The sequence below is a fragment of the Eublepharis macularius genome, chromosome 5, assembly GCF_028583425.1.
Source record: "Eublepharis macularius isolate TG4126 chromosome 5, MPM_Emac_v1.0, whole genome shotgun sequence".
Classification (NCBI taxonomy): domain Eukaryota; kingdom Metazoa; phylum Chordata; class Lepidosauria; order Squamata; family Eublepharidae; genus Eublepharis; species Eublepharis macularius.
In genome coordinates this window covers 97,821,003-97,833,845 of record NC_072794.1, presented here as the reverse complement: position 1 = coordinate 97,833,845, position 12,843 = coordinate 97,821,003, and the positions used below count along the sequence as shown (strand labels likewise).

Sequence of the window (12,843 nt, the reverse complement as noted above, 5' to 3'; positions counted from 1 at the left end):
CAAAGAGGAGGATGCAGATTGGATGCATGAGGTAAGCATCACATCTAAACTGGCATCTGACATAAAAAAATTAGTTTACAGACCTTTAATCAATTGCTTGGTTTGATTGATTAAACACTGCAGCACTAATTTCACTCCATGTGGCATAGGTCCAGACTCATCAGTGGCCATGCCACTCTCTGTCTAATCCCTCTTTCTGACTACCGGGGTCTACTTTTCAGTCTGTTTTTGTAAGAGCTGCTCTGTGTAAAAGGGATTTCAATCTGCTAATTGCTAGTGATCCAGTATTAGAAGGAAGAGCTTCGTCAGGAACTTAGACTCTTTGTCTCAGTCCTGCTCATTTGGCATCTCACCATGCTATGCAGTTGGTTCATTGAATGAGGCTAACTGGAATGGGCCATGGCTCAGTGGTAGAGCACTTGTTTTAAATTTCCAGGTTGTCTGGGGACAGCAAGCCCCCTTCCCCCAGATTTACCTTGCCAGGACATTGCAGAGGCCTCCGAGGTGGCGGTGAGGCCCAAGGAAGCGACACAGCCCTCCTGGGGTGCCAAGGAGGTCATGGAGATGGCAGTGAGGCCCCGTGGAACAGCGCGATCCTCCCGGAGAGGCTGCAGACTTGGCTGCGAGGCCCAGCAAGGCAATGTGGCCTTCATGGGACACCGGGGAAGCTGTGGCGATGGCGGCAAGACCCAGCGAGCCAATGCAGCCCTCTGTGGCACTGGGGAGGTTGCAAAGATGGCAGTGAGTCCCAGCAGAGCAGCCTGCCCCTCCTGGGATGCCGAGGAGGCCACAGAGCGGGCAGCAACATTCAGTGAGGTGGCACGGCCCTCCATGGACGCTGGAGGAGGCTGCAAAAGCAGCAGCAAAACCCAGCGAGGCAGAGCAGCCACTGGGAGAGGCTGCAAGATGGTAATCAGGCTAGGAGGGGGGACAGAGTAGACCCTGGAGATGCTGGCCCAATGGCAGGGTTAGATAGGGGGCTGGTGCCTGACCAACCCCTGCCCTGCAGGGTGGCCTTAAGCTGCCAGGAGTGGCCAAGGGCAGAGCCAGCCAGAAGGGGGCTCCAGACAGGCCAGCGGTGCTGGCAATCACCAAAGGATGGGGAGGGATGCACCCTGAGTGGATGGAGCCTGGGGGAGGTGCACCGTAGGGGACTTTAAAGGCAAGCCCAGCCAAAGGGGGCTGCTGAGGAGTAGTTGGGAGAGCGAGCGTGGTGAAGGAGGAAGTAGAGAGAGCAAGAGCAAGACGTGGGAGAAAGAAGGCAAGCCGAGTTGGCCTAATGGCGAGGGAGAGAGCATGAGGGTGCTGTAACCCCCCTCCTCCCGCCATTCCTGAGTCCTCCACTAGGCTGGGTTTTCTGCCCAGGCCCACCTGGAGGACAATCCCCCACCCCCCCAGGCCCCAATGACTCTGGCATCTCCAGTTAAAAAGATCAGGTACTAGGTGATGTGAAAGACCTCTGAGATTCTGAAGAAACACTACTAGTCAGAGTAGACAATACTGATGTTGATAGTCCAAGATTTGACTCAGGATAAGGCAAGTTCAAAAGTTCATTGTTCAAACAGGTAATACTGCTGAGTTCTACAGTTCAAGGAAATGTTTGACTCCTGCTTACATTTGGGCTTCCACACAATGTTTGCAGTAGTAGGCAAATAAAGGATAGGATGTTTAGAATGACTGTCAAGGTATTACAAGGTAGGGTCTGTCAGTCATGCTAATCTCTGCTACTTTATGTAGAATACTAGCAATAGGATTGCCCTTCAAGCCTGTGATATGATGGTGATTGATGCTTTGTTTCAGAGTTCTGATCACTTAGAAGACTGTTCATGTGGAAATGCAGTAATAGTGGTTTACATTTAGACAGACCCTTGATGAAAAAATGCCTGTTTTGCAGGTTTGGAGGAATTAATCTTCTTGTAATTAGCTCCTTTCTTCTTGTTGCCTCTGATGCTTGCATCACAGTAATTGGGGGCAGGCACCAGTGGGCACATCATTTCTCTTTAAAAAATTAATCTGACAGTGAAACAAACAAAACAGGCATGTTTTACAAAGGCCAACTATCTGTGCCCCAGGAGAAGTATTCTCTGGCCTGTGCCTGGGTATGATTCAGAAGGCTTTGAGGGAAAATGTTCATTCAGATTTTCCCTCCATGCTGGCTCAGCATATAATAGGAGGACCTATGATATAGCAAGCTTGCAGAAGCTAACCTAATGTATGTCTGGTTAGTGGCTGGATGGGAGTTCTCCTGGGAATCCTAAACAAGCTGCTTTGTATTCCATGATGAAAGAAGGGTGATGCATAGACAAACCAGCACTGTGTTATGCTCTTGTTGTCACAAAAGAAGTGTTCCTTTTTGATATAGCGTTCCAGAATTAATGCTAGTTTGGAAAAAAATCCTAGGCTAGCAAAAAGCAACAGAAGAAACATGAGTAGAAAGGAGCACCTGAATAAGCATACCTAGGATGGGTTTGATGAAGGGTGAATGATTTACACAAGGTGGTCTTCTTGGCACAGATCTGCTGATAGCAGCCAGTAGATGGGCAAATGGTCCTTCCTGAGTTTAATCTCCTGGTCTCCAGCAGCAACCCTCTGAGTCCTGTTCATAAGGAACTATTTAAACCATCCTAAGCACATCCCTTAATACATACTTTTGGTTCCAAGTACCTCAGCAAGATGGCAAAGTCCACACTGTATCAAAGACAGCTGATAAATTCAGCAAGAGCAAGGGAATTGTGTTGTGAAGGAAACTTCATTATCCTGACAGCCTGTGTTCTTGATGGCGAAAAGGGGTGAGGAGCTCCAGAGGTTCAAAGAAGGCTTATTGACATTTTCCCAGAGTATTCAGGAAATCAGGCAACTCCCCTCTGGGACTGCCTTGAACAGTTCTTTCTTCGATCAAGAGATCTGTCTTTAATATTACTCTAGATGGTTTCCCCTTCACTTAAGGTATCTTAAGGCCAGAATATTTAGGGGTTTGTTTTTTCTGCACTTCTGACATTGGCAGGCCAGTGAATAATGGGGTGTCTCTGATGGGGTGGCAGGCCACACAATGTCCTCCTGTATAACATCAACTTACTCCAAATCCTGGCTTCATTATGATGTGTGTTTCTTTGCTGTGCACAATATCATGGTGGAGCTGGTGGAGGCAGAGAAACACACAGTGAGTTACACAAGAAAAGGGGCTACAGGCATTACAAGGTAGAACTTAGCATTTTTGGTTTCTTGTGACATTTAGACAACCTCTGCACTCCACTTTGTCATTTTATGTCTTCACTAGAACTTATAACTCTCAGAATGAAAAATGGGAAAAATACTGGGCAGCTGGAACCAGAAACTTGTAGGTATGAATATGGAACTGGTGTGGAATAGGCTTTACTGCATGTAGTCTCTTAGTTATAGCTCTTTTGTTGAGTTTTTGTATGGCTACTGCTGAAGGTTTAATTAAGAGAAAAATATTATTTATATTTGGTAGCAAGTGATGGGCTTTCCCCAGAGCTTGTGCTTTGCTCCCATCTGTTGCATATTGCATTTGCTGGCTGTGTTCCGGTTTTAAGACTCAGAATCAGCAGATTGGTCTTCAAATTCCTTGTTAGATTAGGGCAGAAAGGTCCAGGTAGGCAAAGCATTGAAGGTGGTTTTTTCTCTCCAAGTTTTTTAAAAAAAAAATTTTATTTTTAATATCTAACATAGAAAACTACAAAAGACTACAAAGATATAAGGGAAAAAAGGGGGGACTGGGGAAAAGGGAAGAGCAACATATGAACAAAAAACACTACTCTACATGTCTTGTATTCCCTTCATGCTGCAATTTTTCTTTAAAGTTAACTTTCTAATATGCTATCAGATTGGTAGATCTTATACAATACAGACTATATTCAGGATCAGGTCTTCTTCCCCCCCCCCCCCTGCGTCTCGGTCTGAGTTCTCTCAGCAGCTGCGCTCGTTCTCTCCTCCCCCCCCCACTTTCCCCTTCAGACTTTGAACTTTCTTCTTGCTGAAACTCCTGATGGTTGAACAAAAAGTCTGTCAGCTGTACTTCCAATGTAATCTTGTAGGTTTGATCCTTATATCTGAACCAGACGCCTTCCGGAAACAACCATTTGTATTTTACATCACATTTCCTCAGGAAAGCCGCAAGTCCTTTATACTTAAATCTTCTTTTACGAGCCAGAAATGGAACATCCTTCAATATTTTAACCTTGTTGTCCAAATAGTCCAAGTCCACATTATACGAATTATATAAGATGGTGTCCCGAGTCTTCTTAGATGAAAAGTCAATAATAATCTCGCGAGGCAGCTGACGCTTCATTACATACTTTGAAGATGTCCGACGGACTTCCAAAATATCGCTTTTTAACTCTTCTTTAGTTGCCTTTGCGAATGCCGCCAAAAGTCCCAACACCAAATCTTTTAAATTTTCACTTTGCTCCTCTTTTACATTTTGAAGACGCAGTACCGTTTGGGCATGGTCCACTTGCAATCCTATTATTTGATTCTCCAAGAGCTTCACTTCTTTACTTGTTGCTTTCATAAGTACTACGTTTTCGCGTGCAGACTGCTCTGCTCGAGACGCTGTTTCTTTAATGGTTTTCACTTCGCTTTCCACTGAATCAACCTTTTGCCCCATTTCGTTTATCTTCGCTACAAAGGGCTGCACAGCTTCAAAGACTACTCGTCTGACCGTCTCTTCCAAAGTTTCCCCCTTCCCCTGTAACATCGCCATCACCGATTTACTCATTGCAGGGCTCTGCTTTCTCGTCGCCATCTTAGGGGGGGGAGGGGACACCAGCTAAGTTCCGAAACTCCGTGAAGGGGAAGAAATCCGCACCTTCTTAGCTTCAACTCCCACCAATCTTTCGCATACGCTTAGAAATCAGAAGGGATTTGCTTACTTACAGGTTTTCACCTTAAATCTGCTTATTGCCGTTCTCCATGGCCCGGCTGCACGCGATGTGCTGCGCAAGTCTGCCGGCCTCCGTTGGAGCAAACGGGCAATTTACCCCCTGCATTGCTTTCAGGGGGTTCCTTCCCGCCGCGCTCCGGACCCTGGCTCCCTCACTGGGAGTCCTGGGGGTTAACCCTAGCGAGTCAACCACCCGGTCAGGCTGCTCGGACGTTTCCTCCCGGACCTGCGGAGAGGAGCGTCCGACATGGCCGGGAAAACGAAACCGAATCGGTTTTTTCTCTCCAAGTTGAGATGGAAAAATGAGGTTCTTAATCAGAAGTTTTAAATATTCAGTCTTAAATCTGGCACATTTTGCATCTGGAATAAAACGCGTGTGTGTTTACTCTTATGTGCTTCATCTGGCAGAGATTGGGACAGAGTGCTATTTATAATTACATTTAATTTGAGAGTGCTGAGTGAATGCAGAGTGCAGTTATAGGGGCTAAAATCTTGCCTTTTAAAAGGCAAGTTGATAATTTTCAGAATTATGAAGCCATGGGTGGTGTATGTTGTGATAAAGAGATGGAGGATAGTTGATTAACCTTCATAGAGGACCTGACCTCAGAGACAGCATTCTTCCTCTGGGATAGATAACCATATACTTCTCATATTGTAGGCTGAGACAAGGGCCGTTTTCACACAGCTCGTCGTTCCCTCACTTTTTACACTTTAAGTGTCTGTTTTGCTGAGTCGCTCCAACAACTCATCCTCCACACACACTCCCCCCAAGCCCTTGCCTTGCACTGTGAGGGGTTTCAGGATAGCCTCCAAACAGTCCCTAACAAAAGCAGTTTTGGAGGGGAGGTCGGACACTTTCATCATCGTAGCCTGAAATTGCCCACCCCTCTTTCAAAAAAAGTGTTTAACTTGGCACATGTGCAATTGCATTCAGTTCGTTTTGCAAGGAGGCTTCTGTGGCTGAACTGAAAGGGAAAGAGCTTCAGGTGAGGAACTGGGCGGAGATGGAAGGAGTCTTAAGAGCACTGTAAGCGTTCATATGCCAAAGCACGGAAAAAAGCCACTCTGCCAACCCGCAGCAGAAGAAAACACTAGAGAAACTGCGTTCCCAGTAAACATGTGGAAAAGGCAGTAACAAAACATTATGCATACGTTTTGCAAACATAGACATGAGGAATCCTGAGGAAAAGCTGCCAGAGTTCCATGGGTGGGTCATGCCAATAAGGATGTGGGGAAACGACCAAGATGAGTTTCCTTTATGAAGACCTATAAGCAGGATGGAAATAACCATTTGCCTACCTACCAGGAAGGGGCAAGATAGATGGCTATTTGGATATCTTGAGTCTTGGGCCATAAAGATTTTGTGACATAGGCCTTAATTTGATTGGTGAAAAGATACACATGAGCATTTGTTCCCAAATTCATGACAGTGCAAAGTGAAGTCCTCCTAGCTGGGATAGGAAGGGTTAAAAGTTCTGGTCAAAGAAACAGGGAAATCTGTCCTGACTAGCCTCTGTTTTTCAAGATTCCAGTGGATTTGCATCCATTCCAGGGAAGGGAACACCATGACTGTACTATTCAGTTAGCCTCATGTGTTTTCTTTCCTTAGTTCTGTAATACCCTGCAGTGTTTTGATATAGTTTTCCAGTGTCCTTGCACTGTAGTGACTTGAGACTGTGGTTTGATAAATAAAGATCTTTTCTTTTTAAGAATGTCTTCATCCATGCCGCCTGACTGCTCAATCTACATGTAGAGCAGAAACTCCTGACTGAGCTACAGGCAGTTAGCTGGCCAGGGAGGAGGAGATGGGTGAAGCAGTACACACACACACTCACCATCTGTGCCTTGAGCTGCAGGTAGTGAAATAAAGGACAGAGCTTGGGTGGTGGTAGCTATTAAAGAAGAAAGCAGAGCAAGAAAGAGTTGGGGGAAGCCAGAACCCATTCGCATACATGCAGATTCTCCTGTACCTCTTGGCAAAGACAATGGGAAGAAAGGGGAAGAGGGAACTTCTTTTACAGAGTATATGATTCAAACAGTGGTATGATTGCTATGTATGTTTCAGGATCAAGAGGGCTTAGTTTCTTCAGGAGAAACATGCAACACAAGTTTGATGGACATTGCAGCCATTTAAGGTACTGGGGGGAAATAGAAGTTTTAGCAAGTATCTGCAATATGTATGGTCCTTTTCTTCAAGCAACCAAGAAACTGGCACAAATCTTCTCTCTCCTCTTCTCCTCCCTCCTCTTCTATATTTGACCAGTTTCTGTAAAATACATCTGACGAAGAGAACTTGATTCTCGAAAGCTTATGCTACAATAAAATTGGTTAGTCTTAAAGGTGCTACTGGACTCTTTTTGATTTTGCTACCACAGACTAACACGGCTAACTCCTCTGCATTATAATCACTGTTAATCCTGGTATTAGGCTGGAGTTTGGTTTATGATAGATAGAAATGGTCTTCTCTGAATGACTGCCTTAAAGTGCCTACCCGGAGAGGCCAAGATCTAGAGGTCCACAAAACAGTAAGAACTTGTTTTTACTGGCCTTTATGGTTAACAGCATTCATCTTTTTCAGTACTAATGGAGAAAGGAAAAAACTGATTGCCACTAAAATTCAGTCCCCCACAGACACATACTGATAACTTAGGCAGGCATACCTTGCAAGTAAAAAATACCAACATGGTGATTGTTTGGGTTTTGTTCTTCCTCCAGTTGCTGTTGCCTAATGCTGGCCAGTTGGTTAGTTGGTTAGAAGCTATTGTATAAGGATCAAGGGACCTTTAAATAGGCCCGCCAAGGAGACCTTCTACTTGTAACAACAAACTTGTAGCAGCAGCCCATGCTTACTATCATGAAGCTGACTACTGGTGGTTGAGACTAGCAGTGCCTGCTGCTGAATGAGCTACTGATTTGAACCCAGTATATACGACTCCTTAAGCAAGAATTATACTTCTCGACTAACATGGTAGGTGAAGCTGTGGTTGTTTTCAATATAGCACTTTTTCCCTGCTAAGTTTAGTGGGTAGCTGCGTTGGTTTGCAGTAGGATTTTAGTCCAGCAGCATTAGAGACCAACAAGATTTTCTGAGTGTAAGCTTTCAAAAATCAGAGCTCCCAAGCTTACACTCTGAAAATCTTGTTGATCTTTGAGGAGCCACTGGACTAAAATCCTGTTGTTTCCTTGCAAAAAATCCATTATCTCTTGAAAAAGCTTTGCTTAGTGCCTTGAATTTCTTATTATTCCTTTCTCCAAGTCTTTTGTGTGTGTACACGCATGTATGCACACTTTGAACAAGAAGCCAGTCCACATGGCCCCCTTGTGTTCAGATCCTTCTTGTAATACAGGAATAATAATAATATCAACATTCGATTTATATACCACTCTTCAAGACAACACCCACTCAGAGTGGTTTACAAAATGTGGTGTTATTATCCTCACAACAATTACCCTGTGATGTGGGTGGGGGTGAGAGAGCTCTGAAAGAGCTGTGACTGAACGAAGGTCACCCAGCTGGTTACAAGTGGAGGAGTAGGGAATTAAACCCGGTTCTCCAGATTAGAGTTCTGCCACTCTTAACCACTACATCATAACTGCAGGTCTGTTATGAACTACTGCCCAAGCACAGCCCAAGCACAATCCTGTGATTCCGGGAGATCTCCAGTTACCACCTGGAGGTTGGGAATCCTAATTATGGCCCTGGATAAAGGTGGAAGTTCAGTTTTAAACTCTGCTCTACTGTGTGACCCCAGAGCAATAGCTTCTTCCCTTTTCACACTTACCTGTCTTTTGTTAGATTCTTTTAGATTCTGTACGTCATATGGAACAAGTTGCTTTTGATTTCATTGGGACATTTTCTAGGTTCTGCTGTAGCGATAATGAAGGCCTTTCTCTGTGCCAGGCCGAGGCTTGTGGACAAGCTGGAGGGAATGCAGCTGTTAAATGTTAACTATAAAATACATTGAATTCATGAAGCCAAACCAGAACTGGAGGCCATGAATGTCCACTAATACTTCCCCACTTGTTTATTTTTGCTTTGCCCTGTGTAATAATTTATGGTCATGCAACAAAGCAACTCTCTTGAGCTGTGTTAGCAGGTGGCTGTTTGCTCAACTTGATTTCTCAGTATTTGTTCTTTACCATCACTTTTTCCTTTTGCCCCACCCACAGTGGTTGTACTATTCTTGAAAAAGAAAATCCAAGTTCTCATCACCATGACCAGATAAGTGGCTGGGAAAGCCACAAGCTCCTCTTCTCAATAAATGAATTATGAGTTACCTTGTCCATCTGTGACCCTCATACCAGCCTCATCCTGTTTATTGTGTGTGCACTCTCTTATGTGTGGTTGTTTTATGGAAGGATAATCTATTTACTACTCTTCCAGATGACTTTGTTGACCAGTGCGGTCACATGGACAGTTTTCAGTCTCTGCACTATTAAGATGGATTTCATATGTCTACTTTGTTGCCATCTATATAATCAGCTGTGCTACTTCTGGTTTTAATAAGTTTTAATTGCTACCATTAAATTGGTGATTATTTGTGTAAGTTTTTAACAATTTGAAAGTATGACATTTAGCATTTGTTTTGTTTGTGGTAGTAGGACATGGCTTTTCATATGGAACTGGAGGTTATATAGTTTGATCTCCCTATTGCAGAAGGAATTCCTAGTGTTTTTTCATTGTCACATATTATATGTTCTGGGGAGCTGAGAAGACAATTTAGCAGAAGTTATTTATTTAGAAGATTTGTATCCCACCTTTTTTTAAAGAGTCAGAGTGGTATACATTGTACTGTGCTCCTCCTTTTTATTCCACAACCTGTGGCAGAAGTGGGAATTTGAACCAGGCTTTCCAAAACCTTGGTCCAACATTCTGTCCACTACATCACACTGACTACAGTTATTTCCTTTTTTAACCATAGCATGTGAGACAATAGTAGTAATCCTGGGAGAAGAGGAAATTATTAAGGGAGGAAAACATCCCATCCACCCACCCGTAACTTTGACCTGTGGGCTGTGGTTCCTTCTCTTTCCCTCTTCTCTCCTCTTGCTGGAAGGCAGTTAATCTTCTTAGCAAGGATACACATTGCAGGCATGCCAATTATTTTACAATTCCTCTGTTTGTTTGGGTTTTTCTTCCCTGCACTAGGAGATGGACAGACTCAGTCATCAGCAGCACCCAGCACTGTGTCACACTTAAGCGTTCCCCTCAGCAGCCTAAGCCCTCAGACAACTGCACCTACTGTCACCAGCGTGGATGGCAACAGCACAGTAACATCACAATTAAATGCCAATGGTTCAAGCTCGCCAGAACTCCCAGCTCCTGCCACTATTGACTTCTTGAACATTACAACAGAATCACAGGAGATCACTAGCAGGAATGATGATAACGCGACTATAAACTCAGCAGAAGCAAACCAGACCGGTAATGCAGGTCCTATCATAACAACATCTTGGGTTAATTCCAGCACTAGCTTCTCACCTACAAACCCCTTTCAGTCAAAGGAGACACAAGGTAACAATCCAGTTCTTTTCTATGGCATATAGTTTTTAACCCTAAAGCAAACTGGGAAGAATACCTTCAACTACCTCTTACGTCGAACATCTGGGAAAATTCTGTGAACTCAGCGCTTGGTTCCACACCTGCCAAAATGAAAAAATCTAGTAGCTGTAAATGTATATTACTTGAATTAGAACTGAAATTCCTAGGTCCACAATTAGACATTTTTGTTTCAAGCAATCTTAAAAATCTGCCCCCCTCCCCCAATTTTGAACAAACATGACAATAACAATTTTATTTCTTTACATTATTTTTATTTCCTTAATGTGTCATCAGCCTTTCTCACTGAGACTCAAGGCAGATTACAGAATTAGAAAACAATCTAATACAGACCAATATAGTGTGTGTAATAAATAATTAAATAAAATAATGAAATAAAAACAGTATAATACATCCAATAAACTGGGTTTCACAACTAGAGGACAATGAAATAAAAACAATACAATACATCCAATAGACAATGGAGTATGAAGGGGAGGAGAAAGAAAACTGCCTAATAACCTGAGAAACAAGTAAAAATTACAGCCCTGTTCCATTTATAAAAATGCCCTACTGAACAGTTCCATTTTCCATATTCTGTGAAATTATAAAAGAGTAGGGGTTTTTATGACATCAAGCAGGTCATTCCAGATGATGGGAGCTGCAACACAGCAGATTTGTATATTAGCAACCATTGCTTTGGGTCAAGGTGAGGAGACATTTGCCATCTTTGGTGAAGATGAAAGAAAGCATTTTTCACAGTTGAATTAACTTGCTTGGCATAACGTGTGGGAAGCACAATGTTCCTTCAGTGTTCCTTCAAGACAATACAGCTATAGTTTTCCTCACTAGTATCACCTAAGTTTTGTCAGGATTTAGTTTTATCAACTGCAGCCTTGCACTGGCTCTGGAGAGCTACAGCAGCATCAGGCAGTCTAGACAAAGAAATATAGAGCTGGGTATCATCACCCTGTTGATGACACCCAACTCCAGATTATGAATGCTCTCTCCTAAGGAATTTACATAAATATTGAACAGCATAATTTTATTTATTTATTTATTTCAAATTTGTATTCCGCCCTCCCCGCAAGCGTGCTCAGGGTGGATAACAATATATTAAAATACAATTAAAATACAGTTAAAAATTCATATTCATTAAAAACACATTTAAAACAAGATGGTGGACAGCCTTCACAGGGAGGGTTTTATACACCCCTTTTTTCCAGGCTGGCGGAGGCCCAGCCTCATCCATATGCCTGGCGGAACAACTCTGTCTTGCAGGCCTGGCAAAAAGATAGTAAGTCCTGCCAGGCCCTGATTTCAGCAGACAGAGCATTCCACCAGGTGGGAGCCAGGACCAAAAAGGCCCTGGCTCTAATCAAGGCTAGGCGGGCCTCCGTGGGGCCAGGGACCACCAACAGCTGTTTGTCCCGATTGGAGTGTCCTCTGGGGAATATATGGGGAGAGACGGTCCCGTAGATACGCTGGTCCCAGTCCGCACAGGGCCTTATAGGTCAATACTAGAACCTTGAATCTGATCTGGTACTCCACTGGCAACCAATGCAGCTCGCATAAGAATGGTGTTATATGTGCCTTATTTGGCACTCTCATAATAACATGTGCCGCTGCATTTTGTACCAGCTGTAATCTCCGGGTCAAGCTAAAAGGCAGCCCTGCGTAGAGCGAGTTACAGTAATCTAGCCTAGAGATGACCGTTGCTTGGATCACTGTAGTTAAGTCACAGGTTGACAGGTAAGGGACAAGTTGCCTGGTCTGCCGCAGATGGAAAAAAGAGGACCTGACAACTGCTGTGACCTACGCCTCCATTTTCAGGGAGGCATCCAAGATCACCCCCAGGCTCTTAACCCTTGGAACTGGCACTAATGGTGCCCCATTGAGGGCTGGGAGCTGGAGTCCCGAACCTAATCCCCCGTGGCTCAAGTACAGGACCTCTGTCTTTGTCGAGTTCAGTTTCAGCCGACTCTGCTTCAACCAACCAGTCACGGCTGCAAAAGCATGTTCCAGGACATCTGGGGCTGAGCCAGGTCGACCGTCCATCATCAGATACAACTGGGTGTCATCTGCATATTGATGACACCCAAGTCCGAAACTTCGCACCAACTGGGCAAGGGGACAAAAGTAAGCTTTAAAAGTAAGAGGCAAAAGTAAGCTTTATGGAATGCCACAAAGCAAGTCGCACACAAACAACTGATCTCCAACAGCAGCCCTCTGAATCCTATCCATAAGGACTTTCTAAGGTACATCCCTTAATATTGCCTTCAGACATCTCTGTAGGATGATATGGCCCACCATATCAAAGGCTGCTGATAGATCCAATAACAGCAGCAAGGAAGCACATCCTTTGCCTACATTCAAATAGACATTTACTTAAGCCACCAAT

General features: G+C 44.0%; 1 protein-coding gene across 1 annotated transcript in view; it reads left to right on the top strand.

The window, feature by feature from the left end:
- The window catches only part of LOC129330920 (uncharacterized), a 31,559-nt gene that overhangs the window by 14,794 nt on the left and 3,922 nt on the right, over positions 1–12,843 (top strand). Inside the window, exon 2 of the mRNA XM_054981195.1 lies at positions 10,053–10,418. Within this exon, the coding sequence (XP_054837170.1) occupies positions 10,053–10,418 (366 nt within the window). The remainder of the gene's footprint in view (positions 1–10,052; positions 10,419–12,843) is intronic.